General features: G+C 43.6%; 1 protein-coding gene across 1 annotated transcript; it reads left to right on the top strand.

Moving 5' to 3' along the window:
* Positions 1-2,434: 2,434 nt before the first annotated feature.
* SMIM3 (small integral membrane protein 3) lies at positions 2,435-24,058 on the top strand. Its single transcript, XM_060006845.1, has 2 exons — positions 2,435-2,693; positions 22,746-24,058. The coding sequence occupies exon 2, from the start codon at positions 22,757-22,759 to the stop codon at positions 22,937-22,939; it is 183 nt and encodes a 60-aa protein (XP_059862828.1). The 5' UTR covers positions 2,435-2,693; positions 22,746-22,756; the 3' UTR covers positions 22,940-24,058.
* Positions 24,059-25,077: the final 1,019 nt, after the last annotated feature.

The raw sequence follows: 25,077 nt of genomic DNA, 5'->3' as shown, positions 1-25,077 counted from the left end.
GCCCTGGTCCACGAAGATCCCACATGCCACGGAGCAACTAAACCTGGGTGCCACAACTACTGAGCCTGCGCTCTAGAGCCCGCGAGCCACAACTACTGAAGCCCCTGCGCCTAGAGCCCGTGCTCCGCAACAGGTGAAGCCACTGCAATGAGAAGCCCGCGCACTGCAACGAAGAGTAGCCCCCACTTGCCACAACTAAAGAAAGCCGGCCCACAGCAACAAGGACCCAACATAGCCAAAAATAGATAAATAAATAAATAAATTTAAGGAAGGAAAAAAAAAAAGAAAGAGAATTCGCCTTCCTTGGTGACCAGAACATGTAGGAGACTTTCAATGAACAGTTTTGAATAAAGAAATATATGAATACTCAATAATTGTATCAGACAGGAGGAATAGGTCTCATTTTACTACTTTACAAGCGAGGCAACTGAGGCATTAATGATCATTTAGCTACTGAGTGACAGACTCAGAATTTTGGTTTCCTGATTTCTAACGCAACATACCACATTATTTCTCACAACTAAATAAATGCTCATGTGCAAGTGAAAAATATACAAAAGAAAATATACTGAAGAAGAATATTCTTGCACAGATGTGATTCACAGAGAGGGTATCAGAAATGGATTGCATCCTAGTGGCGGCACCTTTAGGCAGTGCTTTGATAGAAGCCAATGTCATCAGACTACAGCTTCTTTTATTCAAACTCCCCCCACTATGCGGGGGGAGGAGGGTGGAATCTCCCAGTAAGTATTACTTATTTCTTTGAGTTCCTGTTGTTTTTCCCTTTGGTACACTTGTAATGGAGGATTAAGAAAGAGAAATGTGAGTTGTCCCCTGATTTTTGTTGTAACAAAAGCTTGTTGCTGAAATTAGCTATTCTCCCCCTCCTACTATCCCAACACAGCATCCATTATTCTTCCCTTCCAAAGCTGTCTTGGTAAAATCAGCCCAGCTGAGACACCAGACCTAATGTGGGATATCTCCCATAGGATATTCAAATTTCTTCTTCTGGCTTGCCTTTTGGGTGCCAGGGCAAATCATTACGAAAGAGAGACTGAGACACTGTCAAATGGGAAAGGCAGACCAAGCTTGGCTGCAACTGGCTCTGTTCGGGGTCTCTTCATTCTCTAAGAAGGAAGCCAGTGTTCATACAGGGCACATGGAGTTACCAGCTGTCCATGCAAAGGAACCTCTGCCCCCTTCCACTAACCAGGGAATATTTTGTATTAAGTTGAGATTATCCTCCTTTAACTTTTTATTTTTCCCTGTCAATAGTTTTGTATTAAACTACTCAGAATTGTGTGGTACTTGTTTTTAGGATCCCATACTTCTCTTTTCATTAAAATATGCTGTTGAGTGACAATTCCTAGAATTTTCGTCAAATAACTTCTCATGTCAGTCCCCTTCATCCTCATTGCTTGCCCTCTAAAAAACTGGCATCTGGTAGTGATGATTTAGAAATCATTTCTGCTCACCTCATTCCTGATTCAGAGAAAAGAGTAGGGGTTAAGTCCGGCGCTTACGCCATAGGAAATTTGGTCCTGAGCAAGTATGGTTCCTACTGTACATATCTACTGGGCAAAGGAAGAAACTGAAACACAGCGGGGCTCCAAGACTCCTCAAGTTTGCACTGATGGTCAAGGCCTGAGCTCCTGTGTTTTAAAATAGTAAAACTGAAGAACGCTGGGCTACTGAATTAAATATTGTAGGTGCCGAGATGGGACTGGGAGTCCCCTTCACTGGGTAGATCACAGAGGTGTGTAGGAGATTGCAGAGTTGGCACTGTCCTTGTGGAAGCTGGGTGGGGAAATGGTAGGGCCTGGGAGGCCTCTCAGACACTGAGCTCTATTGGGCCCTAGATTGGGCCATTTCACTGTTACCACAAAATAAACAGGAGGCACAGAGGCACATTATAGCAGGCAACCAAGCAACGTCATTCATGCTGGCCCTCCAACCCTGTCCTCACAACACGACTGGGAGACAGGTGTTCCTGTCCTCATTTTACAGAGATTGCAACAGTCAGCGAGGTGAAGCCTCTTGTTAAGGATCCTACGCTCAGTACATTGCAAAAGAGGAGCTTTGAGTTCTGCTCCTCCATTCAAACCTCCTTCCAAAGCCAACTCCAACCAAAGGGCTAGACTTTCCCATGTGTAAGACTACAGCTGGAAAGGATCACAGAGGACACATTTTAGGTCAATTCTCTCTGTTTACAATACAAGAGAGTGGAGACCCTCGACAGAAGTGATTGCTAAGGTCACAAGGCGAGTGCGTGACAAGTGGCACTCTCGGAACCCCAAGACTCGGTTTCTTCTTTACTGTGCAGCCCGCTGGGGAGGCAGGGGGAGGAGTTGAGCCGGGCTGCAGCTGCCGAGGCCCCCGCGTTCCGGGGGCGGTCCCTGGCGGCCGCGCATTCCAGAGCCTCCAGAGCCACCCGAGCAGAGCGTGCCCCGTGCCCAGCCGCGCGTCCCGGCCATTGCTGCGCGCTCCCGCCTGCCGGGGGCTTGGAGCTACGGGGCACATTCGGGGCCGAGATCCCGGGGCTAGGGGTCGCATCCCACTGCTAGGACCCGTACCGTCCGAGGAGACCTGGAGAAGCGTTCCGGCTGCCTCTACCCCAGGAACTTTTCGCAGACCTGGCACGATCCAGCAGCGGCGGGGGCCGTGGGTTTTCAAAGGAGCTGTGCGGATCCAGGGTGAGTGGGGTTATTAAGTGTAGTGCCTGGGACTCTGGCTCTCGTGCTGCCTCTACCCCAGTGCCCTCCCAACTGCCCTCTTTTCTTCCACATTTCTCCCCCTTCATCACTTTTGCTTTTCTCTTTTCTCCTTCCGTCCGCCCCTAAGTTCCAAAGACCTTCGGCGCTCGATCTTGGGCTTCCCCGGAGGCCGGAGCTTGGATGGGTGGGCTCCCAACCCCACCGGAAACGGGCCTCTCTCGCGTTTCCCTGCTCCTGCCCGGGGTTGGGGAGCGCGACCCCTCCTCCAGCAGGCTCTGCTACCTCTGCTCTCCAGGCGCGGCGTCAGGGCTCAGCTCCCCAGCCTGAGCACCGCTGTGGGCGCTGTGCCGGCAGTTTGGGTCTTTGCACCACCCAGAGCAGCAGGCTATCTGTCTTACTTTTCTCAAAGTCCTGCGTGGAGGGCACCAGGGGTTTGGAGTCAGGGGTGGTGGGTTCCAGCCCTGGTCTGTCACGAGCAGTTTCTCTGTGAAATGGAGAAAATACCCTTTGCATACAGATCAAATGAAAAGGGAACGTGCAAAGTAACTCAGAGAGAAGCCTTCCTCCCAAGCTCCCTCCTCCTGCCGCTTAGGACTTGGTTGTTCCAATTGCCAGTTCTCTTGCACCCCTGAACCCCCTTGAGTGTAGGGACTGTCTACACTCCTTGAGTGTAGGGACTGTCTCGCATCCTCAGCGCTTGGCACAGGGCCTGGTGAACCGGCGCCCGATACTGCCTGCTGAGTGAGAGAGAGATGTAAACCGTTAAAAACCATACAACTGTCAAGGTTGTTTTTTGGATTCAGTGGCCAGGCTGGGCTCTTATGCATGCAGCTCCACTTGTTTCTTCTTGACTCGTTTTAGTCTTGTTGGCACCTGGGAGCTCGAGTCTCACATTTGTCTATAGATTCCCTCAAAGCTCTAGGCTGTAGTGTTGAGAGCTGCTCACTTATTCAAGGATGAAAGATTCCCTGATCATCTGCTATGATCTGTGGTCCCAGTGTGGTGGGTAAATAGTCCATAGTCCAGAAGGATTGTGAATGCTTGAATAGGGTGGGGCTGGGGGTTGGGTGAACCTTTCCCTGGGAGTCAGGAGACACTGAGTTACCTTGAGGGGTTTCCCTATCTGGACCTTGCTTCCCCCATCTATAAAATGAGGAAGTGGAGGTGGAAAAGTTGGGTGTCTGTGGTTAAGGGGGATGTGCTTTGGGGGTTATTCAGGGCACTCAGCAATCCTCTGAGCACAGATGAGACAGCCCAGCTGAGCCTCAGGACGTCATGTACTTCTGTCATAACAACAACCAAAAACAGCCATGAAGAAGCGTTTCTCTGCTCCAACCGAGACCTCCTGTTTCCAGCTGTCTCGGGGTTATGAATCTTGCCACGGGGGTTATAACTCATGCCCCATCAGATCTTCCAAACACTGACCTCTCAGAGCGTCAGAGCTGTGGGCTCCGCCGTCCCATAAAATGTCTGGGGATTCCCTTTCTCTGGCCCAGCCTGAGAATCACTGAGCCGTGGTGAGGTGTTTGAGACATAAATCAGAGACTCTGGGGACCAAGTGTGGTTGGGTCACATATTGGGCCCAGGGGTGCCAGACCAAGGGGGTAAAGAGGTAGTTACAGCCTCAGATGCTTTCCCAGCCATATTCTGATCCTTTTTTTTAAAGAAAAGTGCTTCTCAGAAAAAAATGACTCACAAGCAATTTTTGTTAGCAGTAGCTAGAGAGTGGGTAACTGACCATTCTGGTGAATGTAGTGGTGCACCTGGTCCTCCTTGTGGCGTTTCTAAAAGAGGCCCCCGCAAAGATCCACCTTGTCGACTATCAGGTAAAATAAAAGAACATATTCTAGAGGAAATAATACCTACAGGACTTAAAAAAAAAAAAATGCCGCCAGAAAGTGTAGAGTCTGCTCTTCCAGGGGAAAGCTCAGTGAAACACGGTATATTTGTAATAGATGTTCTGTTCCCCTACACAGAGGTGCCTGCTATACTGCCTATCACACTCTAACGAAATATTAGAATGCTTTAGTGAGACATGTACAAAGTTTCAAATAAATACATGAAGTGCAAAAAAAAAAAAGAAAAAGAAAAATGCTTCTGTTTCTTCTCCATGGATTAAAGCATAAAAACACAGGAAATATTTCCAAGGAAAGAGGATCTTTATCTTGATTGTCTTACACTACCACTATTGGCAGTGGTATCAAAGACACACGTGTACTCGCACTCACAGTTTATAAGAGTAAATGTTGGTATTACCACACATTGCTGACCCCCTCCCTGATTGGCCAGGTAAGCTGAATAATGTAATAATAATCATACTTGACATTTATTGAGTGCTTGCTATTAGCCAGGCATTATTTTAAGCATTTTACATAATGCTATGATATTTACCATAATCCTATGAGGTAGGGACCATCACTGCACCCATTTTATAGATGAGGAAAGTGAGATCCAGAGAGAGTAACTCACGCATGATCACACAGGAAGTAAGTGGCAGAGCTGCAATTTGAACCCAGGCAGTTTGGCTCCAGGGCCCGTGCTCTGAACCTCATTGCAGTTGGGGGGATCTGAATTCAGATCTTGCCTCTGCCATTTACCCACAGGGTGACCTGGGGGGGTTAAGTGAGAATTTGACAGCCACTGGACTAGTGAATCACTGTGGACCCTAGTACCCTTCCAACTCACTAGGGAAACAGACAGTGAACCTCAAGTGAGAGTGGTGTACATCTGGGAGTAAAGGCTAAGAGTTAGGGCAACTCTTAGCCTTAACTAAGGAAGGGCAACAGGTCAGAATTATAATTGCCTGGCACATTAAACAACAGCAGAACAGATTCAGGGACTAAATTGTGTGACTTTAAACTACTTAGTTGTGTGTAGATACAGCTTCCTTATTTTGTTGATTTGGACCCTGGTTGGCTGATTGGGCATGTGAATTGCTCGTAACCCACTACATAGGACCAGGGGAAAAGAAATGGAGGAGGGAGAAGGAAAGACAGAGAAGACAACTGGGTTCCCCAAATCAGTTTCAATTAATGACGACGCATATCTGTCACACACATCACTCCTCCTAATTCCCTGCCCCAGGCTGACACTGATACCCAGGACTTTTCAACAAACCTCCACGGGGCAGGAGAATCCTTCTTAACACGGTGCTCTGGACAGCCTCTACGGACTGATTGTGAAGCGTCTGTCTAGCCCTCTCAGACTTCCCACTTCGTTCCTCTGGGATATGTATGGTCAAGGAAGTAACGAGGGGCAAAACAGGAGACCTTTCTTTTTGAGTGCCCCGGGTGGCATCTTAGGAAACACCCTGGGGCTTTTTAAAGATTAATCTTCTTTTTCCCTCACTCTTCTCTATGTTTTCTTTAATGGTTTTCACCCCAACACACCATCTTGACCTGGGGCGGAGCTCTCCGGGGAGCAGAGTCAGTCTTTGAGAGCTGGCCCCTTAGGGGGGTCACCTTGTCCATCCTCTCCTATTGACCTACAGGAAACTGAAGCTCACTTTGAAAGAGGGACTTACTGAGGATCACACCCTGCATTCGTTTTCTAATGCTGTAACAAATTACCGCAAATTTAATGGCTTCAAATATATTGTATTACAGTTCTAGCAATCATACATCTGGCATGGATCTACCTAGAATAAGTCGAGGCCTCCTCAGCCTGCGTTTCTTTCTGGAGTCTTTAGGGGAGACTTGGTTCCCTGCTTATCTGAGTTGCTGGCAGAACTCAGTTCCTGTGGTTGTAGGACTAAGGTCACTGTTTTCTTGCTGGCTGCAAGCTGAGGGCCGGCCATTCCCTGCTTCTCAGGCCACTGCATTCCTTGGCGCATAGCCCCCTTCCTCCATCTTCAGAGTAAGTAACAGCCAGTCAGGTCCTTTCTCTGACTCTGCTGCCTTCCGCTTCACTTTTAAGGACGCATGTGATTAGACTGGGTTCACCTGGGTAATCCAGGATACTCTCCCCATCTCAAAGTCCTTAACTTTAATCACAGCTGCAGAGTCCCTTTGCCTCTTCCCCTGACTCCTCCCTCTGAGCCATGCTTCCTTGTTCATATTTAAGGTTTGAGGACCGGGATATGCACATCTTTGAGGGGTCATTATTCTACCTACCATACACAGCAAGGTCCACTTCAGCAGAGGGACTTGTTCTGGATCACACATCTCGGCAGGGGGTTCGCACCACTGTGGTGCCCTTGCAGCTCTATCACTGACACCCCTCCACCCCCCAGCCCCCCGAGAGCCGATCTCATGGAGGTCTCCTTTGTCAGCCCAGCAGCAGCAGGCACTTAGTCACTGGCAAATAACAATGATGGATGGTAGAGGCTTAAACAGGATGCTGTGGATTTGGCCCGGGTTTCTCCTCTGCTGGCTCCCTGTTGGTTTCTAAGACTCTGTTATTGGCCGGGTCAGATGGTACGTGCAGTCTTGAACAGCTCTGGCTGCTTTCTGATCTCTTTGAAATATCCTGGTGTTTTTCCATTTTTCCAGCCACAGAGAGCAGATAGAAACTCAGTCAGGGAACAAGTCTTTAGACTGTTAAGAATTTTGGAGGAGATAGAAGCCAACTGGGGTTAAATGAGAACAGAGTGCTCCTCAGGGACCTCGGGTCATTGGAGAAAGTCCTCTGATTTGCTTTATTTCACATTTTTCATAGTTGTGTGTCCTTCCACTGGCCCCTTTCTTTGGAACAAAGGTCCCTGGTGAAATGGACTCCTTGCTGAGTTGGTAAATAATTGAGGCTAACTATTACATAACACTGTTTCCAAGAGTAAATGTGAAGCTGGGATGGCCTTCTCACATTGGACTTGTCGTGAGAAATCCCCTTCCCTTTTATCAGGCTCTCTGTCCTCTTTGGAGAACAGAGAGAGAAAAGGCCATACTCCGGGCAGTAACCCCCCAACCCCTACACATCCACCTCAATGCCCAGCCCCTGAACACAGGGAATCAAAACCTGAATTTGACTCACCAGCCCAAGCAAGTCAGTAGGTGGGAAGCCTAGAGGACATTATTCTGAAAGGCCAGTGCTCCTCTGCCTTGCACGTACAAGGTGGACTGGGAAATAAAGAGGCCCCATAATCCTTCCTCAGTGTACAGAGATCAAGTCAGAAGGTGTTACTCTATTCAAGAGATAAGGTTCTGGGGGCTTCCCTGGTGGCGCAGTGGTTGAGAGTCCCCCTGCCGATGCAGGGGGCGTGGGTTCGTGCCCCGGTCCGGGAGGATCCCACATGCCGAGGAGCGGCTGGGCCCGTGAGCCATGGCCGCTGAGCCTGCGCGTCCGGAGCCTGTGCTCTGCAACGGGAGAGGCCACAACAGTGAGAGGCCTGCGTACCGCAAAAAAAAAAAAAAAAAAAGAGATAAGGTTCTGACTTCAAGGTCATTGAACTTCTACAGGGATGAGGATCCTTTCTGGACCTCCCCCACTAACTAAGTTCTAGGAGTTAAGCTCAAATCTAAAGTTCCCCGTCTGTCCATATTCATTTCTTTGTCAATCTCACATTCATTGGGCACTACTGTGTCCCAGAGCAGAGCCTGTGATGGGTACTAAGTGAACAGCAGAGAACAAGAGATGATGCATCTACTCTCCTAGGACTTGCACTATACATTGAGTGGGCAAAGATGGCCAATAAAAACAAACAAGCAAACAAACAGGCTAGTTTCAGGCTGTGAAAAGTCTATGAAGAAAATAAAACAAGGTATGAGATAGAGGATGGCTGGTGGATAAGATGGTAATTTAATAGGGTGGGTCTGGAAAGGCTTTTCCAAAAAGGTGGCATTTAAGTTGAGATCATGGCCACTGAGACACTGGATATTGAAGAGATCCGGCGGCAAGAGCATTTTAAGAAGAGGGAACAGCAAGCGCAAAGGTCTTGAAATGGAACAGCGCTTGGGACACAGGTCACTAGGTACCCCAGGCTACTAGGTGGCCAGTGGGGTCCCTTCTTGGTACATGAGTTGCCCTCTCTGTCTGGCCTAAATGCTCCATTCTTTTCTGACAATCTCACCCGCTCTTTCAGAGGGTAGAGCCTTACGAAGAGGTGCTATAAACTGGGCCTTGCTGGTAAACCCCCTAGTCTACTCCCCTGTGAACCATTACCTCATTGTTCACATTCTGCAAGCTGCTTCAAGAGATGCCTCCAGCCCAAGTGACTCAGAGCTGGTTCTAGCTGCCTCCTCCCTGGCCTCCATGTCTAGTGGAAAGGAATCATCAGCACTGTCTGCTCAGAGCTCTGGCAGTGCCGGATTAAGGCCACACCTGCAGGAAGCCACCTGCCTCTATCTGCCTTTTCTCCCACTCTGGCATAATTAAGTTTGCCTGCCATCAGGAAGTCATTTCTTTTATTGCATTCTTCCTTGGAGAACTCCTTGGTGGTAAAACTGGTTGGATAACCACTGGCAGTCTCTCAAAAGTTAACTGTTAGCTGCAGTTCAGATGTGGAGAGTGTGCATTTCTGGTGGAAGGTCAAAGCTGGGACAGACATCAACGGCTGTTTGTTTATGAAACTATCACTACAGTTTCCTAGATCAGTCGCAGAGCAGTCATGGTGCCCAAACTAATGGTGGAGGCTCTGAACTTTGTGTGAGTTTGGGAGCTGTGTTCACTAGCTCAGTTTAACATTTATGAAGCCCTTACTGTGTACCAGGCATTGTCCAAGTGCTTTATGTGTATTATCTCATTCAACTTCCATGGCATCCCTATGAAGAAGTTACTATTAATAGTTATTATTATTCCCATTTTACAAATGAAACTGGAGCTTTAAAAGGTTAAGTTTCTTGCCCAAGCCACCAGGACTATATGTGCTCCCAACACACCAAGTATCTCATCAGCTCTGGGCTTTGTTGATGATGTTTATTCTACTGATCTTGCCTTTCCCCATATTTCTTTCTTTTGAACTCCTACTTATCTTCAAAGTCCATATCAAAAGCCCCATTTTTTGCCTTCAATTTTACTTAGACAAGAATGAAGGCATGAGGATTAATATTTTTTTGAGCATCTGTTATTTTCCAGGACTCCATACATATTATCTCACTTTATCCTCGCAATAGGATATTGCAGTGCAGTGCTTTTAGTGTCCCTATTTTAAAGATGAGAAGACAGGTTTAGCGTTTTTAAATAACTTGTCCAAAGTCATACTTCTAAGGGTGGAAAGCAGGATTCAAATCAAGTACTCTACTTCTTTCCTCCTTGGAGATAGCATGTAGTTTGTACCTTTAGTCCACTTTTCTGCCTTGTATTGTAATTCATGTCTTTTCCTCCAGAAGAGCCTGAGCCTCCTAAGGGAAAACACTGTATTTCTCTCTGCCTCCTAAGGGAAAACACTGTTTTTCTCTCTATCTCCACACCCACTCCCCGGTGTTAATCACAGTGCCATAAATGTTTACTGAATTAGAATGAATTGCTACTCTACTTGGACTGGAGAAATAGGTCAGCTTAACCAGTGCTGCTGCTGGTTGATTAAAAAAAATTGCTGGGCTTCCTTGGTGGCGCAGTGGTTGAGAATCTGCCTGCCAATGCAGGGGACACGGGTTCGAGCCCTGGTCTGGGAAGATTCCACATACCGCGGAGCAACTAGGTCCGTGAGCCACAACTACTGAGCCTGTGCGTCTGGAGCTTGTGCTCTGCAACGAGAGGCCGCAACAGTGAGAGGCCCGCGCACCGCGATGAAAAGTGGCCCCCGCTCGCCGCAACTAGAGATAGCCCTCGCACAGAAACGAACACGCAACACAGCCAAAAAATAAATAAAATAAAATAATAAATAGCGTTCCCTTAAAAAAAATTGTTAATATGGATTAAGCATCTATCTTCTTTGTTGATAAAGCGAAGACACAGTCCAAGTTAGGGATGCTAACAAACTCTAGCCAAAGGGGTGGATATTTGCAGAGAGTCCCTATGGTCAGGAATTATTAATCATAGGACGAACATTTGTAGAGTGCTTACTGTTTGTCAGAACACTGCTAAGTACTATATGTGATTATCTCATGGAGTTCTCCTAACCCTACAAGGCAGATACTATTACTTTCCCATTTTTGTTTTTGTTTTCAGCTGAGTAAATGGAAGCATTAGGAAGTTAAAGTAACTTATACAAGGTAGGTGAGCTAGAAAGTGGTACAGCCACATTTAAATCCAAGCCGACTGGCCTCTAAGACTGGGCTTCTAACACTACTCTGCAGTCTGAGTGTTTAGGAGCTAATTCCCTGCTGTTTCCAAGTATTCTCTCTACTCTAAGAGCTTCCATCACCTTACCAGATTACAGGAGCTTGGGGCTTTGCTGACTTAAGAAATGTTTATTCAGTACCTATACCACTGAGTAGAGAGGGAAGGCATTCTGTGAGGAGAATGGAGCTGTGTTGGGTAAAATCAGTGCTGGGGCAGAGCTGGAACCCAGGCAAAGTCCATTCCTCTCCTAGTCTTTCGTCCTCTATGCATGTTGGCTTTTTTTTTTTTTTCCATTTTGGTGGAATCTCCCACTACAAGTAGGATTCCATTGTCTCTCCCTGTCTTCTCTGATGTTCTTACCCAAGGTGAGGAATAAATAAGTTACAAGGCTTAGTCATTACGTTCCTCACTGGGTTGATCTGTATTTGGACCTTAAGTCAAAGGGATGAAATACAAACGCTGGAACTATATCCATGAGTGCTTCTGACAGGACACTGCTTTGCTTTGCTTTTGGTGTGTGTGTGTTTGTGTGTGTGTGGTCCTGGAAAACTATCTCCCTGCCTCACCTTTGGGGAAATTGTTTAGGGCTCTGGGCCTAAAGGTCCCCTTAGGTTTTTATGTAGTAAAAAAGGTACAGTCGAGAAGCCTGTACCAGCCACTATGGAAAGCAGTATGGAGGTTCCTCAGAAAACTAAAAATAGAATTACCATATGATCCAGCAATCCCACTCCTGGGCATATATCCGCATAAAACTTTAATCCCAAAAGATACACGCACCCCTCTGTTCATAGCAGCACTATTCACAATAGCGAAGACAGGGAAACAACCTAAATGTCCACTGACGGATGAATGAATAAAGAAAATGTGGTACATATATACAATGGAATACTACTCAGCCATAAAAAAGAATGAAATAATGCCATTTGCAGCAACATGGATGCAACTAGAGATTATCATACTAGGTGAAGTAAGTCAGAAAGAGAAAGACAAATACTATATGATATCACTTATATGTGGAATCTAAAATATGACACAAATGAAACAGACCATGGACATAGAAATCAGACTTGTGGTTGCCAAGGGGGAGGGGATTGGGGGAGGGAGGTTAGGGTTAGCAGATATAAGCTATTATACATGAAATGAATAAACAACAAGGCCCTACTGTATAGCACAGAGAACTATATTCAGTATCCTATGATAAACCATAATGGAAAAGAATATTTTAAGAAAGAATATATATATGTATAACAATCACTTTGCTCTATAGCAGAAATTAACACAACATTGTTAACATTGTTAATGTTAATGTAATCAACTATACTTCAATACAAAAAAAAAAGAAGCCTGGCTGGGTCTCATTCATTATATTAGTTTATTCTCTATCACTGCTCTCTCCAACCCGATGCCCCACCGTCTTCTCCCAGCTCCCATCTGAAACAGGATAGTGATGGAATTGAAAAGAGCACTGAGAATCAGGAGGCCTGAGTTCTCCCCTGGGTCCTGCCATTAACTTGCTATGTGACCCTGGGCAAGTCATGTGCTTCATCTGTAAAATGGAAGGTAGATTATGTGGTTTAAACTAGATAGTGTCTAAATTCTGTGTAGATTTCTAGAATACCATTACTTTGTAGAAGTTTCACCTCCACGGAACAAACCCAGTAGGATACAGTATTGCTGTATTAGTTTTCTATTGCTACCCTAACAAATTACCACAATTTTGTGGCTTAAAACATACATTCAGAATCTCACAGTTTCCTTGGGTCAGGATTGCAAGCACAATTTAGCTAGGTCCTTACAGAGCTTCAGTCAAGGTGTCAGCCAGACCTCATTGTCATCTGGGGGATCCATTAGGGCAGAATCTGCCTGCAAGCTCTTTCAGGTTGTGGGTAGATTTGTTTCTTGCAACTCAAGGCCAGCAGAAGAGTATCTTTGACCTAGGGAAAGCTTCAGCCCTCTTTTAAAGGACTTCTACCTGATTAAGTCAGACCCACCCAGGGTAATCTTTTCCATTACTTTAAAGTAAGCAATTCTAGAACCTTAATTACATCCGCAAAATCCCTTCACCCTTGTTACTGACCTAACCTAATCACAGGGTAACACCAGGGAACGGAGATTATGGGAGCCACCTTAGACTTCTGCTTACTGTCATTGCTTTACAGAAATAGCCTATTTACAGTTGTAACTGGAGCATACTAGAGCCAGCTCTCTATTTTCTGAGTCAGGTCAAATGACTTAATGTATGAAATAAGTTCTAAAACTTACTTGTTCCTACACTAAAACTACTCTGCTTTGAACTTGCTTTTTGAATGCAATACGTTATGCTTCCCTTTATTCTAATGTAATTACTCTCCAAGTTATTCTCTTCCAATACCATTAATGAATATATAGTTATTCATAGAGGAAATAATCTAAATGTTAACTTTTAATTTTAAATTAGTTTTTCTACTTGAAATTATATATTGTAGAAAACTACTAATTTAAGAAGTTTTCTGTGTCCTTAGGTGATTTCTAAAATCTTTTTGTTCCGTCAGTATTTGAGAGAGATGTGTTGAACTCTCCCACTATAATTGTAGATTTGTCCATTTCTCCTTATAATTCTGAGATTAGGTATATTAAAATTAAAAATCATTTTATCTTTTGACATCTCTAGTTATACTTTTTGCCTAAAAGTCTACTTTTTCCGATGATAAGATAGCTCTACTAGCTTCCAAAATTTGTGATAGATGGTATTTCTTTTGTTTCCATTTACTTTCAAAATTTCTGAATCCCCATGTATCTCTTGTAAAAAAAAAAATTATATTTTTATATGCTCTGATAGTTTCTGTTAGTTTGGGTTTAAATTTACTATCTTTTTATGTGCTTTCTATTTGTCCCACCTGTTCTGTTTTTCCCCCCTTTTTCTTGTTTTCTCTGAAAATCATGTACCCTTTTGCTACTTTTAAATGGCTACCCTAGAGATTACAATATACATCCTTAATTTAACAAAGTCCAATGTTATTTGGTTATCTTGCCCTTTCCCAGACAATGCCAGAAAATCAGAACACTTTAATTCTGTTTCTTCTGCTATTTATTTACTGTTATTGAATATTTAAATCCTGTATTTTTATCCGAAATTTTATTTCATCTTAATACTTTTCAGTTATTTTTGTTCACTTTAAAGAAATCATTCTGCTTTCTAGATTACATTGTTTCTGTTGAGAAGTTAGCTCTCAGTCTAACTGGTTTTCATTTGAAGATAATCTTTTTTTCTCTTTGTCTCTGGCTTTCAGCAGATTTACTATAATGCACCTAACTATGGATTTCATTTTATTTATCTCGCTAGGACTTCATGGGGCTTCTTTACTTTGTGAATTGATGTCTTTCATCAGCTTAGTTCTTTCTTTCTCTAATGTTGTTTCTGCCCCATTCTCTCTTCTCTCTTTCTAGGACTCCAGTTACGTGTATGTTGTATTGTGTCACTGTTTCCTCTATACCCCTTACCCAGTTTTCTGTATTTTTCACCCTTTTATTTGTCTGCATCATTATATTTTCTCTCTGATCCTCCACTTCACTAATTCTTTTTTCAGCTATGCTTCATTTGCTGTTAAGTCCATTCATTGAGGTTTTTTTCTTTCAATTAACTATATTCTTCAGTTCCAGAATTTCTATTTGGTTCTTTTCAAAAATCTGTTGTGTTCTTTCTTATAGTTTCCAGTTCTCTGTGAAAATTTTCAATCTTGTTTTATTTTGTCCTCAAACATAGTAATCAAGGTTACTTAAAGTGTGTGTCTGTCTGACAACTCCAATATCTGGAGCCCCTGTAAATCTTTTTTTTTTGGCTGCGTTGGGTCTTCGTTGCTGAGCATGGGCTTTCTCTAGTTGTGGTGAGTGGGGGCTACTCTTCGTTGCAGTTCACGGGCTTCTCATTGTGGTGGCTTCTCTTGTTGCAGGGCACAGGCTCTAGGCATGTGGGCTTCAGTAGTTGTGGCACGAGGGCTCAGTAGTTGTGGCACACAGGCTTAGTTGCTCTGCGGCATGTGGGATCTTCCCGGACCAGGGCTCGAACCCGTGTCCCCTGCATTGCCAGGTGGGTTCTTAACCAATGCGCCACCAGGGAAGCCCTGTGAATCTTTTTCTATTGTCTGTTGTTTCTGATGGTTCCATTCTAGGCATCTTGCCTTTTTTCACTGCTGCTTATTTTTGGTCATGATTGGACATTTGAATAAAAAATTTGAAATTTGAATGAAAGTTTGAATTGTGATGTTATCTCCTCTAGAGAGGATGTAAGTTTGCTTCTGCCAAAGACCTGAAGGTACTAGTGATCTGGAACAAAATTCAATTTCAGGGACTGTGAAGATTCAAAGCTGGGTTGCAGTCTCCGGGATTGGTATACTTCTTGTTCACTCTTAGCACTAAGAGTGCTCTTTGAAGTCCAAACTCAAAATGCAGGGGTTTTGCTTTCTCTGTCTTGGGAGTCTTGTACTTTTGAGTCTGTCAGAAACACTGCTTAGCCTCTATCCTCCACTAACGGAAATGCTGCTTCACATGCCAGGCTCACCTCCCTGAATTTCTGTCTTCTTCCAGATCTTAGCCTGGTAATTCTTCATTATTTTGCTACTTCTCAGTGTCTTTGAGCAGATTTTTGGGGGGCCTAATTTTTCCAGTCCTCAGTAAGAAGTTTGGTCGAAATTATCTAGTTTGTCGTTAACAGAAGTGGAAGTCCTGATCTTTGTAGATTGCATCTCTCTTTTTTTAAACTGAGGTGTAATTAGCATATGACATTATATTAATTTCAGGTGTACATGATTCAAAATTTGTATATGCTGTGAAATAATTATCACAATAATTCTAGTTACCATCTAGTCACCAAAGTTACAAATTTTTTTTCTTGTGATGAGAAGTTTTTTAAGATTTATCCTCTTACCACTTTTCAAATATGCAATACAATACTCTTGACTATAGTTACTGTGCGGTATATTACATCCCCACAACTTATTTATTTTGTAACTGGAAGTTTGTACCTCTTGACCCTCTGCTCCCATTTTACCCACTCTCTGACGCTTCTTCCCTCTGGCAACCACCAATCTCTTCTCTGTATCTATTGGTTTGGTTTAGTTTAGTTTTGTTTGTTCATTTGTTTGTTCATATTTCACATATAAATGAAATGAAATGGTATTTGTCTTTCTCTGACTGGCTTATTTCACTTAGCATAATACCCTCAAGGTCCATCCACATTGTCACAAACGGCAAGATTTCATTCTTTTTATGGCTGAGTAAGTATTCCATTGTGTATATACACCTCACCTTCTTTATCCATTCATCCGTTGATGGACAGTTAGTTTGTTTCCATATCTTGGCTATTAAAAATAATGCTGCAATGAACATAGGGCTGCATTTATCTTTTCAAATTGGTGTTTTTGTTTTCTTTGGCTAAATACCCAGAAGTGGAATTGCTGGATCATATGGTAGTTCTATTTTTAATTTTTTGAGGAAGCTCCGTACTGTTTTCCATAGTGGTCGCACCAATTTACATTCCCACCAACAGTGTACAAAGGTGCCCTTTTCTCTGCATCCTTGCCCACACTTATTTCTTGTCTTTTTTGTAATAGCCATTCTAACAGGTTGAGGTGATCTCTCATTGCGGTTTTGATTTGCATTTCCCTGATGAGTTGTGATGTTGAGCATATTTTCATGTGTCTGTTAGCCACCTGTTTGTCTTCTTTGGAAAAATGTCTATTCAGATCCTCTGCCCATGTTTTAAATCAGATTTTTGTTGTTGTCGTTGCATTGTATGAGTTCTTTATATATTTTGAATATTAACCCCTTACTGGATATATGCTTTGCAAATATTTTCTCCCATTCAACAGGTTGCCTTTTTATTTTGTTGATAGTTTCCTTTGCTGTGCAGAAGCTTTTTAGTTTAATGTAGTTTTTTTTATTGTTTATTTTTGCTTCTGATGCCCTTGCCTTTGGAGTCAGATCTGAAGGATCCTTCCCAAGACAAATGTACAGGAGTTTACTGTCTGTGTTTTCTTCTAGGAGTTTTATGGTTTCAGGTGTTTAATCCAGTTTAATTTTTATGCATGTTGTAAGATAGTAATCTGATTTCATTCTTTTGCATGTGGCTGCCTAGTTTTCTCAATGCCATTTGTTAAAGAGACTGTCCTTTCCCCATTGTGTATTCTTGCCCCCTCTGTAGTAAATTAATTGACCGTATATGTGTGGTCTTATTTCTGGGCTCTCTATTCTGTTCTGGGCTCTCTGATCTGTTTGTTTTTATGCCAATACCATGTTTTTGTGATTACTGTGGCTTTTTAATATAGTTTGAAATCAGGGAGCATGATGCTTCCAGCTTTGTTCTCTCTCCAGATTGCTTTGCAACTCAGGATCTTTTGTTGGTTCCATACACATTTTAGGATTGTTTGCTCTATTTCTGTGCATACCTTTTCTTAATTCTCTAAATCTAGAATGCCCTTTGACCAAAAACAGTAATAGTCTGACCTGGGCTTAAAAGAGAGCTATGGATCTGGCATCTCCCTGTTCATACTCCTGGGTCTATGTGGGTGCTTTGGAGGTAGCTGTACGTAGTGGTGAATACAGGGTCAGGAGACCTGAGTTTGAATCCCGTTTACTAATTTTATGATCACAAGCCAGTTAACCTCTGTCAGATTTAGTTTCCACATCTGTAAAATAATATATCCTGCACAGGATTACTGTGAAGTTTAAATAAATTAATGTATGGGACAAGGCCTAGCACAGTCCTTAGCAGTTGGTATTTGTTAAACACATGCTGGCTTGTGTAATTCTGTGTTTAAGGGGAGGGATACTTAACTTCTTTGTGCTCCTTGGAATTAAGAGTCACGTCTTTTGAGTAAATAATAGTAACTTCTAAGAGAGTATCTTGTATATAGCAAATACTTAACAAGTGAATGAATGAATGAACACCCTAGACAGAGTTACTAGTCCTGAGAGTGCTCAACCAAAAACTATTAGTGCTCTGTCAGAGAGGTGAAAGTTATTTGTTGGGGAGTGAGTCTCATAATTGAAAGGTAGATACATAGCACAGATTAGTCACTTTGAATTTGGTTATTCTAAAACTCCTGACTTGTAGGAAATTTTAATTTATGAAATGTATATTTTTTTGTTGGCACTAGAAAATTTGCCATATGATAGAACTGACTGGAAGGATTCTTTTTTTTTTTTGTAAAAGAACTTTCAGTTACTTAAGAAAAATGGTCCCAAAAGTAAAATTTGATGTTTCTGAAGCAGGCAGCAGGGAACCTCTGCTTTCCTTCCTAGACTGGACCAAACAGACTACTTGATAGATGGGATGAATTTCCCACTTTTGGAGAAGGTACAGTGTTTTCCTCCTTTGGAGGAACTACCATTTTTTCTTTTTTTGCCCTTACACTTAGTCTTATTAATGGATACAAAATAGTCATTTTGGTATTCTTAACTTTTCCATTGCTTAAACTCATGGTCTAAAGTGGACCCATGATGTCTCCAGGTCACAGGGCAGGTGGTGTAGGGCCTAGATGGTGTCAGTGGCTGATGGAGCCAGTGGCTCCTTTGTTTGTCAGCTCAGGGTGACTTTAACATAGTTTCTTAGACAAACACATCGAACATATGTTAAAGTTTATTATTTATTAACGAGGTAAATAGATAAAGTATACCAGTTTGAAGTAACAAGAATTAAGGCCTGACTGCTGGTTTACCTTCCGTGGTCATAAAAACATTATATTTTTATCAATGATAAGGTTACATTTGTGACATGAATGGCTTGTACCATATTCCAACTTGATGTATTCATTAGAAATCACAAGTAATATATCTGCAAAGCAAACAATAAGCTTATTGATCTATAGTTATTCATTAGATGTACCAAGAAACGGTTTTATGCCCTCACAAGGAGCCAGTCACCCAGATGCCAGATGAGGTCAAACAGAAGTCAGCGAGTCCTGCTTTTTCTCAAGCCAATTTTTCTAGCATGCCATTAATGGTGCTGAACGTATGGTTTGTGTAGTTCTCATTTGGGGGAAAATATTTTTTCTTTCACAGTGGGGAAAGGTGGAAGTTACTGGAACCTCTGTTACATGGGAGGGAACAGCTCATCAGAGAACACGCTGGAGGACTGAGACGGTTGAAACAGGGAGAGGGAGCTCCCTGTGCCCTCTGACTCCTGGCCACATGTATGGCCAGCCTTAGAGCCCTGAAGGGCCCTTGGAGAACATCACAGCTTGTGACTTTCAATCTGTGTTCTGAGGAGCCCAAGGGGTCAAGGAGCAGCTGAACAGCTGTGCTGTACCACGTGAGCAGGCTGTGCTAAGTGGGGACACCAGAAAAATAACTGGGAAAAGTTATGTTCTCAGATCTTTTCAGTTAGAAGAAAAAAATGACTTTAATTTCATTATAACATGTACATTTTGGTGTTATGGTTTAGTATTGCTTTGAGTTTGAATTATATATGTGAAGGGGGTGGGCACCCTAATCTCTAGGGCTTAGGGCCTCTAAGGGTTCAGCTCTGCTTACTGGATAGGACCCCAAACCCCTCTCGCTGAGCACTCCCCAGCAGTCTAGAGGAGCTCCAATTTTATCTGTTTTTGTGACTGGGTTTTAAACAATTTCATGTGTGAAAAAGTAATAGTGGTACAGTCTGGAATACAGGTTACAGACAAAGTTTCATTTATTCATCGATTTGTTCTGTTTTGTTTTAATTAGGGCCAGTGATCTGATCAGATTTATGTCTTTGAGTGATCATTCTGGAAGCGGGTGGGCTTGAAGGTGGGGGAAGACCTTTGGGCTTCAATGTTGCCACCTGTGAAACAAGGCTAGTTCTAGCTTCAGTGGTTTTTGGTTGTGGATGAGCCCTGAAGCCTGAGTTCCCGTAAATGACAGGTTTTCCTTATGAAAATCAGCCAGGGAGATTATGTGTTCCTGGCATTTGGAGTTACAGAGACTGTTTGATGTTAATGGGTTTACCGGAAAGGGCTTTTGTGTGGTTTTTTTGGCCCAAGGCAAGCTAGCTATTGATGTAATCAGGAGACCACAACGAATGATTTCCCCCACCCCTGTCCCTCTTTAACAGTGTGCGTCTCCTGTGACTCACGCTTCTGCGCCTTAGACCTTGGAGAAAGTGACCACGTTTCTGAGGCTGAGGCAGGGCCAGCCTGTGCCTCTTCCTCCGGGGCAGGCCCCCTGCCTTATAATCCTGTGGCCCTGAGAGCCTCGCTAGAGGCTTCTCCTCCATCCTAGAATGTGCCCGCACCTGACTTAGACTGGCTACAGAGCACGGAGGAATCAGTTCCCAAATCATGGAGCTAGGAAGAGTGGTAGAGGCCTTAGGGATCAGGGATTCCCAAAGCTGGCTGCACATTCAAATCACCTGGGACATGGGAGTGGGGGAGGCCCCTCTGGAGTCTAATTCAGTAAGTCTGTGATGGGACCTCGAAGCAACGTTTTTTAAACTGTCCATAGGTGGTTCTCACTTAGCACGGTATATGGCATTTGGTGACCACTAATCTAGTCTCATACTTTAATTTTATTTGGCTTGAAAATTGTATGTGTGTGTATTTAGTCTTTTTTAATAAAGAAAAAACAAAAACAAAAAAGCCCATTTTTCCATCAACCGGTTGATTTGAAAAAAATTAAAAGTAAGACATGCTCATGTTTATAAAACTCAACAGTATAAAAAAAATGAAGAATGAAAAGCAGGAACTTTTCCCACTCCTAGTCCAACTCCCAAAGGTAATCACTATTAACATTTTCTTCGGATTCTGCTTATAAATGATTTTACTTTAATATATCCTCACCTATCTATCTACTTAATTCTACAAAATCTGAACCAAAGGAGTTATCCTATACACATTATCCTGCACTTTATCTTTTTCCCCACTTAGGACTATTTTGGAGCTCACTACAGATCATCATTCTTTTTGATAATAACTATTAAATAAGTTAATATTTGTAACACACTTGGAACCATGCATGGTGTGTAGCAAGCACTGTATATTTGTTAAATAAATGAATGAAAATTGCTGCCTGGTGTTCCATTATATGGATATACTCTACTATTTATGGGTACTCCTGTTGTGTTAGTTGCTATAGCAGACAGAGCAGAAACAAACACCCTAGTATGTATGCATATCTTGGAGACTGTACCTTGGGTATAGTAATCAGTAAAATTACTTAATGAGGCCACAGTGGGCATGGAGCCAAAGGCATTAAAAAGGAAAAGCTATTGATTTAGGTAAAAGCAGGAAATAGGACTGGAATTGGGAATTTTGCCTGGGACCTTGAATCACAGAATTATAAATCTTTGATCTAGAAGGAACTGTAGGAGATTGTTTATTCCGGCCTTGTGACTTCTGGGCAGGGAACACGTTGCACCTGTGGTTCCCGGGTTGTGCGCTGAGCCCTGGGGAGCCGCAGTGAACTCATTGGAAAAGTGTGTGTCTGGGAGCTGTGGGATCTTTAAAATTTTTGACAGGAATATTGATATTTGACAACTCTCAGACGTTGTGCAAACTACTAGTTCAAGATAATTTACAGTCTAACATTAATCATCCTACATTCCTTTTGGTGATGCTATATTTTGTGATGCTGAGTTTTTAACAGTTGCCATGATACTGCAAGCACAGCACACAAATGAATGTGGAATAGGAAGTGAGCACGGCATCGTCCCATCTGACTCCAAAGTTTGAAAAGTTGTGCAATGCCTCACAGTCGCACACATGCCGTAAGTAACTGGCTAAGAGTGAAATACAAACTTTTTCTTTCAACTTCTGTGTATTATATTTTCAAACAGCTACTCATTTGTTAGGACATAAATGTTTATTAAATTGAACCTAACTACGTAATAAATGGAACTGCGAGGTATATCTTTTGGCCTAGAGTGCTGTGAGAAAATTACTGAAGGTGCTGTGAATCGAAAAAGTTTGGGAACAGCTGATTTACATCTTGATCCATCAGAACTCTTTTAACTGCAAGTGAGAGAAACCAAACTGACACTGGCTTTAGCAAAACTAGAGGATTATTCGCTTATATATCTGGGCCGTCCGAGGTTGCAGATAATGTCAGACTGGCTGGGTTCAGGTACTCAAATGAGGTTGTCAGGACTCCACTTCTCTTTCCATCTCTAGGACATGCTGTCACATGTGGGCAAGACAGCCCCACGCCCATCCTTTCCAGACTCATATCCTTTCAGTTTAGCAATCCCAGCAGAAAGAATCATCTTTCCCAATACTTTGTGAATAAAATCCCTGGGAGGACTTTGGTTGACCTAGCCTGGATCACTTGCCTATTCCTGAATTGAGGCCATGGAGAGTTGTAATGGCCAAGCCTAGGTCACATGTGCTTCCCTGTGCTCAGGTGTGTGCCCTAACTAAACCACACAGAAAGGGTAGGTTCTTCAGAAAAGAGGAGGACCTGTTACCAGGAGAAAGGGAGAAGGGGTGCGGGACCAAAAACAATAAATTTCCCATTTTACAGATGAGGGAACAGACTGGTGGTATGATAGTTTAATAGTTAAACATGAAGACTCTGGAGTCCCACCCACCTGGCTTTGCTTCCTTGGGGAAATTAACTACAGCTACATCTTTTAAGGCTTTAGAGTCTTCATCTCCAAAATGGAAATAACTGAAGATAAAGGCCAAGAAATAAAAAAGCATGACAATAATAGTCCCTACCGCAAAGGGTTGGTGGTTGAAGTGAGGACTAAGTGAGTTAATACACGTAAAGTGCTTAGGATAGGGCCTGGCACATAGGAAGCCCACAGTAAATGAGGCTGTTACTATTATTGATCAGGCAACATTAACGAGTACACAGCAGCTGGTAAGTGACCTACCTTCTGACTCCTGGGGTACAGAATGGTGAATTCCTCTTTCCTGCCTGTTGCAGAGTGAAGCAGCATGGATGCCATCAGCCAGGTCCCCATGGAAGTCGTGCTCCCCAAGCACATCCTGGACATCTGGGTCATTGTCCTCATCATCCTGGCCACCATTGTCATCATGACCTCCTTGTTGCTGTGCCCGGCCACTGCGGTCATCATCTATCGCATGCGGACTCATCCTGTCCTCAATGGGGCCGTCTGAGAACCTCCCAAGAGGGGCAGGTGACGGATGAGGACAGCGTCCCTGCCCCCAGCTTCTTTCCCTTTCTCAGAAGAGCCGCAGGAGGGACTTTGGAGCATGGACACTGGAGCTCGATATGTGAGGAGACCTGAGTTCTGGTTTTGATTCTGCCACTGGCCAGTGGTGTGAGTTTGGTCAAGGGACCTAATTCTATGAGTTCCAGGCTCCTTATTTTCCAAATGGGGATCATGATTCCTGCCCGTCCTACCTCATGGGGCTGTGAGAACCAATGACCTAGTGGAGGTTAAAGCTGTTGGTGAGTAGATACACAGGTGTTACTGCTGAATGCTGAGAAGCTTTGAAGAACCAAAGACCCTAGCTGCTGATGAGGGTCTTCAAGGTGGTGAGGGAGACACTGGGGCAGAGCAGTCTTCCCCAGTGCCCCTAAGATGAAGGCAAGCAAAGGCACCCCGTCATCATTCCAAGGGACCAACAGCATGTGGCTCAACGTTCTTTCCTTTGAGGTGCCACTCCCTTGAGTTGTCTAATTTGGGAGGGAATTGAGCATGGCAGGGGGAGGGAGATGGGTGGATCTTCCCAGGACACCGGAATCTGCAGTTTGGAGGGGCTCTGACATTTCTTGGCAACGCCAAGGGAGCTGGGGTGATGGGCTCCATTCTGCATTAGCGTCCTATAGCTTTGACGCTCAAGCAGTGTTGGCAGATGCAGGGTGGCTGAGTTCCCTGGCCAGCTTTCAGGATACCCAGCGCCCGCCCCATCCCCTGTGTGCCCCTCCGCCCCAGCCCCTGCTGTAATTAGGTCCACCGCATAATGTGTACGCCCTTCATCCCCTCCCACCAGCACTGCAACCATTCCAAGGTACGAAATGTTCCCAGCGCCTTTGGAACTAACTCAAACAATGATGTTTATTTTAAATGCTACAATTTATATTTATATGTATAGAGAGATTTCTGGACCACTCAAGCTCTTTGACCGAAATAAGAAGCATCTGGGGATTTGTTAAATTATGTAAGAAGATAGCACAGATTCTCGGGATATTATTGTGTGAAAATGATGCTTTTAGGTTGATCTGATTTCATTGATGTACCTAACTAATTTCCAATAAAGTGCTAGAATGAGCATGTCTGAAGTCTTTCTTTAAAGAGCACCTATTAAACTCAGTAAGAGGATTCCACTGAATTTATGGTCTTAGGGACAGATTGAATATAGGAATAGAAAGGGAAAGAGGACAATCAAATCAACTTCAGTAAGTGGGTGAATTTGTGCAGTTTACACAGACATAGAATGCAGGAGGGAGAACAGATTTTGGAAGTGAGATGACTTGAGTATCGGGTTTAACATGTTGAGTTTGAGGTGCTTGTGATATTCAGGTGGGTACTTTCAGGATGCAGTTGGAAACCTGGGAAAGATTTTATAGCTGGGATTATGTTTGGGGGGATTATCTGCATAATTAGACTGGGAGGAGTGAGGTACTAATGCAGAACTGGTAGAATGCTAAAGAGGAGTGGAAGGGGAAGAGCGGGGGAATGACAAAGCAAGGAGACGGAAAAGGTCATGTGATGTGAACTGATTATGAGAGGGATGCAGTCGTACTCTGTGAGCAAAGGAAGGATGGGGGGTTAGGAATTGGAGACAGCGGGAACAGACAACTCTTTCCAGGAATAGAATGTAGTATAGAGGTAAGAGAGGAAGGTTTCGGAGAAAATGGTCAAAGGGGGAAAGATATATGTGACAAGATTCTGATTGGTTTGCTCAGCATCTATTCCAATTTTTTTGTTGTTGTTTTCTAATATGCCTTCCTGGGTGGCAGAGGCTAGAAAGTGAAAAACTATACTGAATGTGAAAAACTCCCATTTTCCTAACTAAACTTTAGCCAGAGATTCACGTGTGATTTAGATTTTGCTAATTGGATGCGTGCATTGGAAGCTGAGTTTGGAATCTATTTGGGTTGGGAGAGATACTGCCAGGTGTGAGGCATTCATGGTGCTGATGTGCATCCAATAAGAATCAGTAGACTGGGAACTGCTGGGTGTGCGGCCAAGGCCGTGTGTGCTGCCCAGTCTTTCTGAGTTGGATTCCTGGTCTGTAAGGCAGAGGGTATCAGAATTCAATGAGAAAATCCTTCCAAGGTTCTAGGT

Source organism: Delphinus delphis, chromosome 3 (assembly GCF_949987515.2).
Source record: "Delphinus delphis chromosome 3, mDelDel1.2, whole genome shotgun sequence".
Taxonomy (NCBI): Eukaryota; Metazoa; Chordata; class Mammalia; order Artiodactyla; family Delphinidae; genus Delphinus; species Delphinus delphis.
The sequence above is the reverse complement of the archived record's forward strand: the minus strand, read 5'-3'. Positions and strand labels throughout refer to the sequence as shown.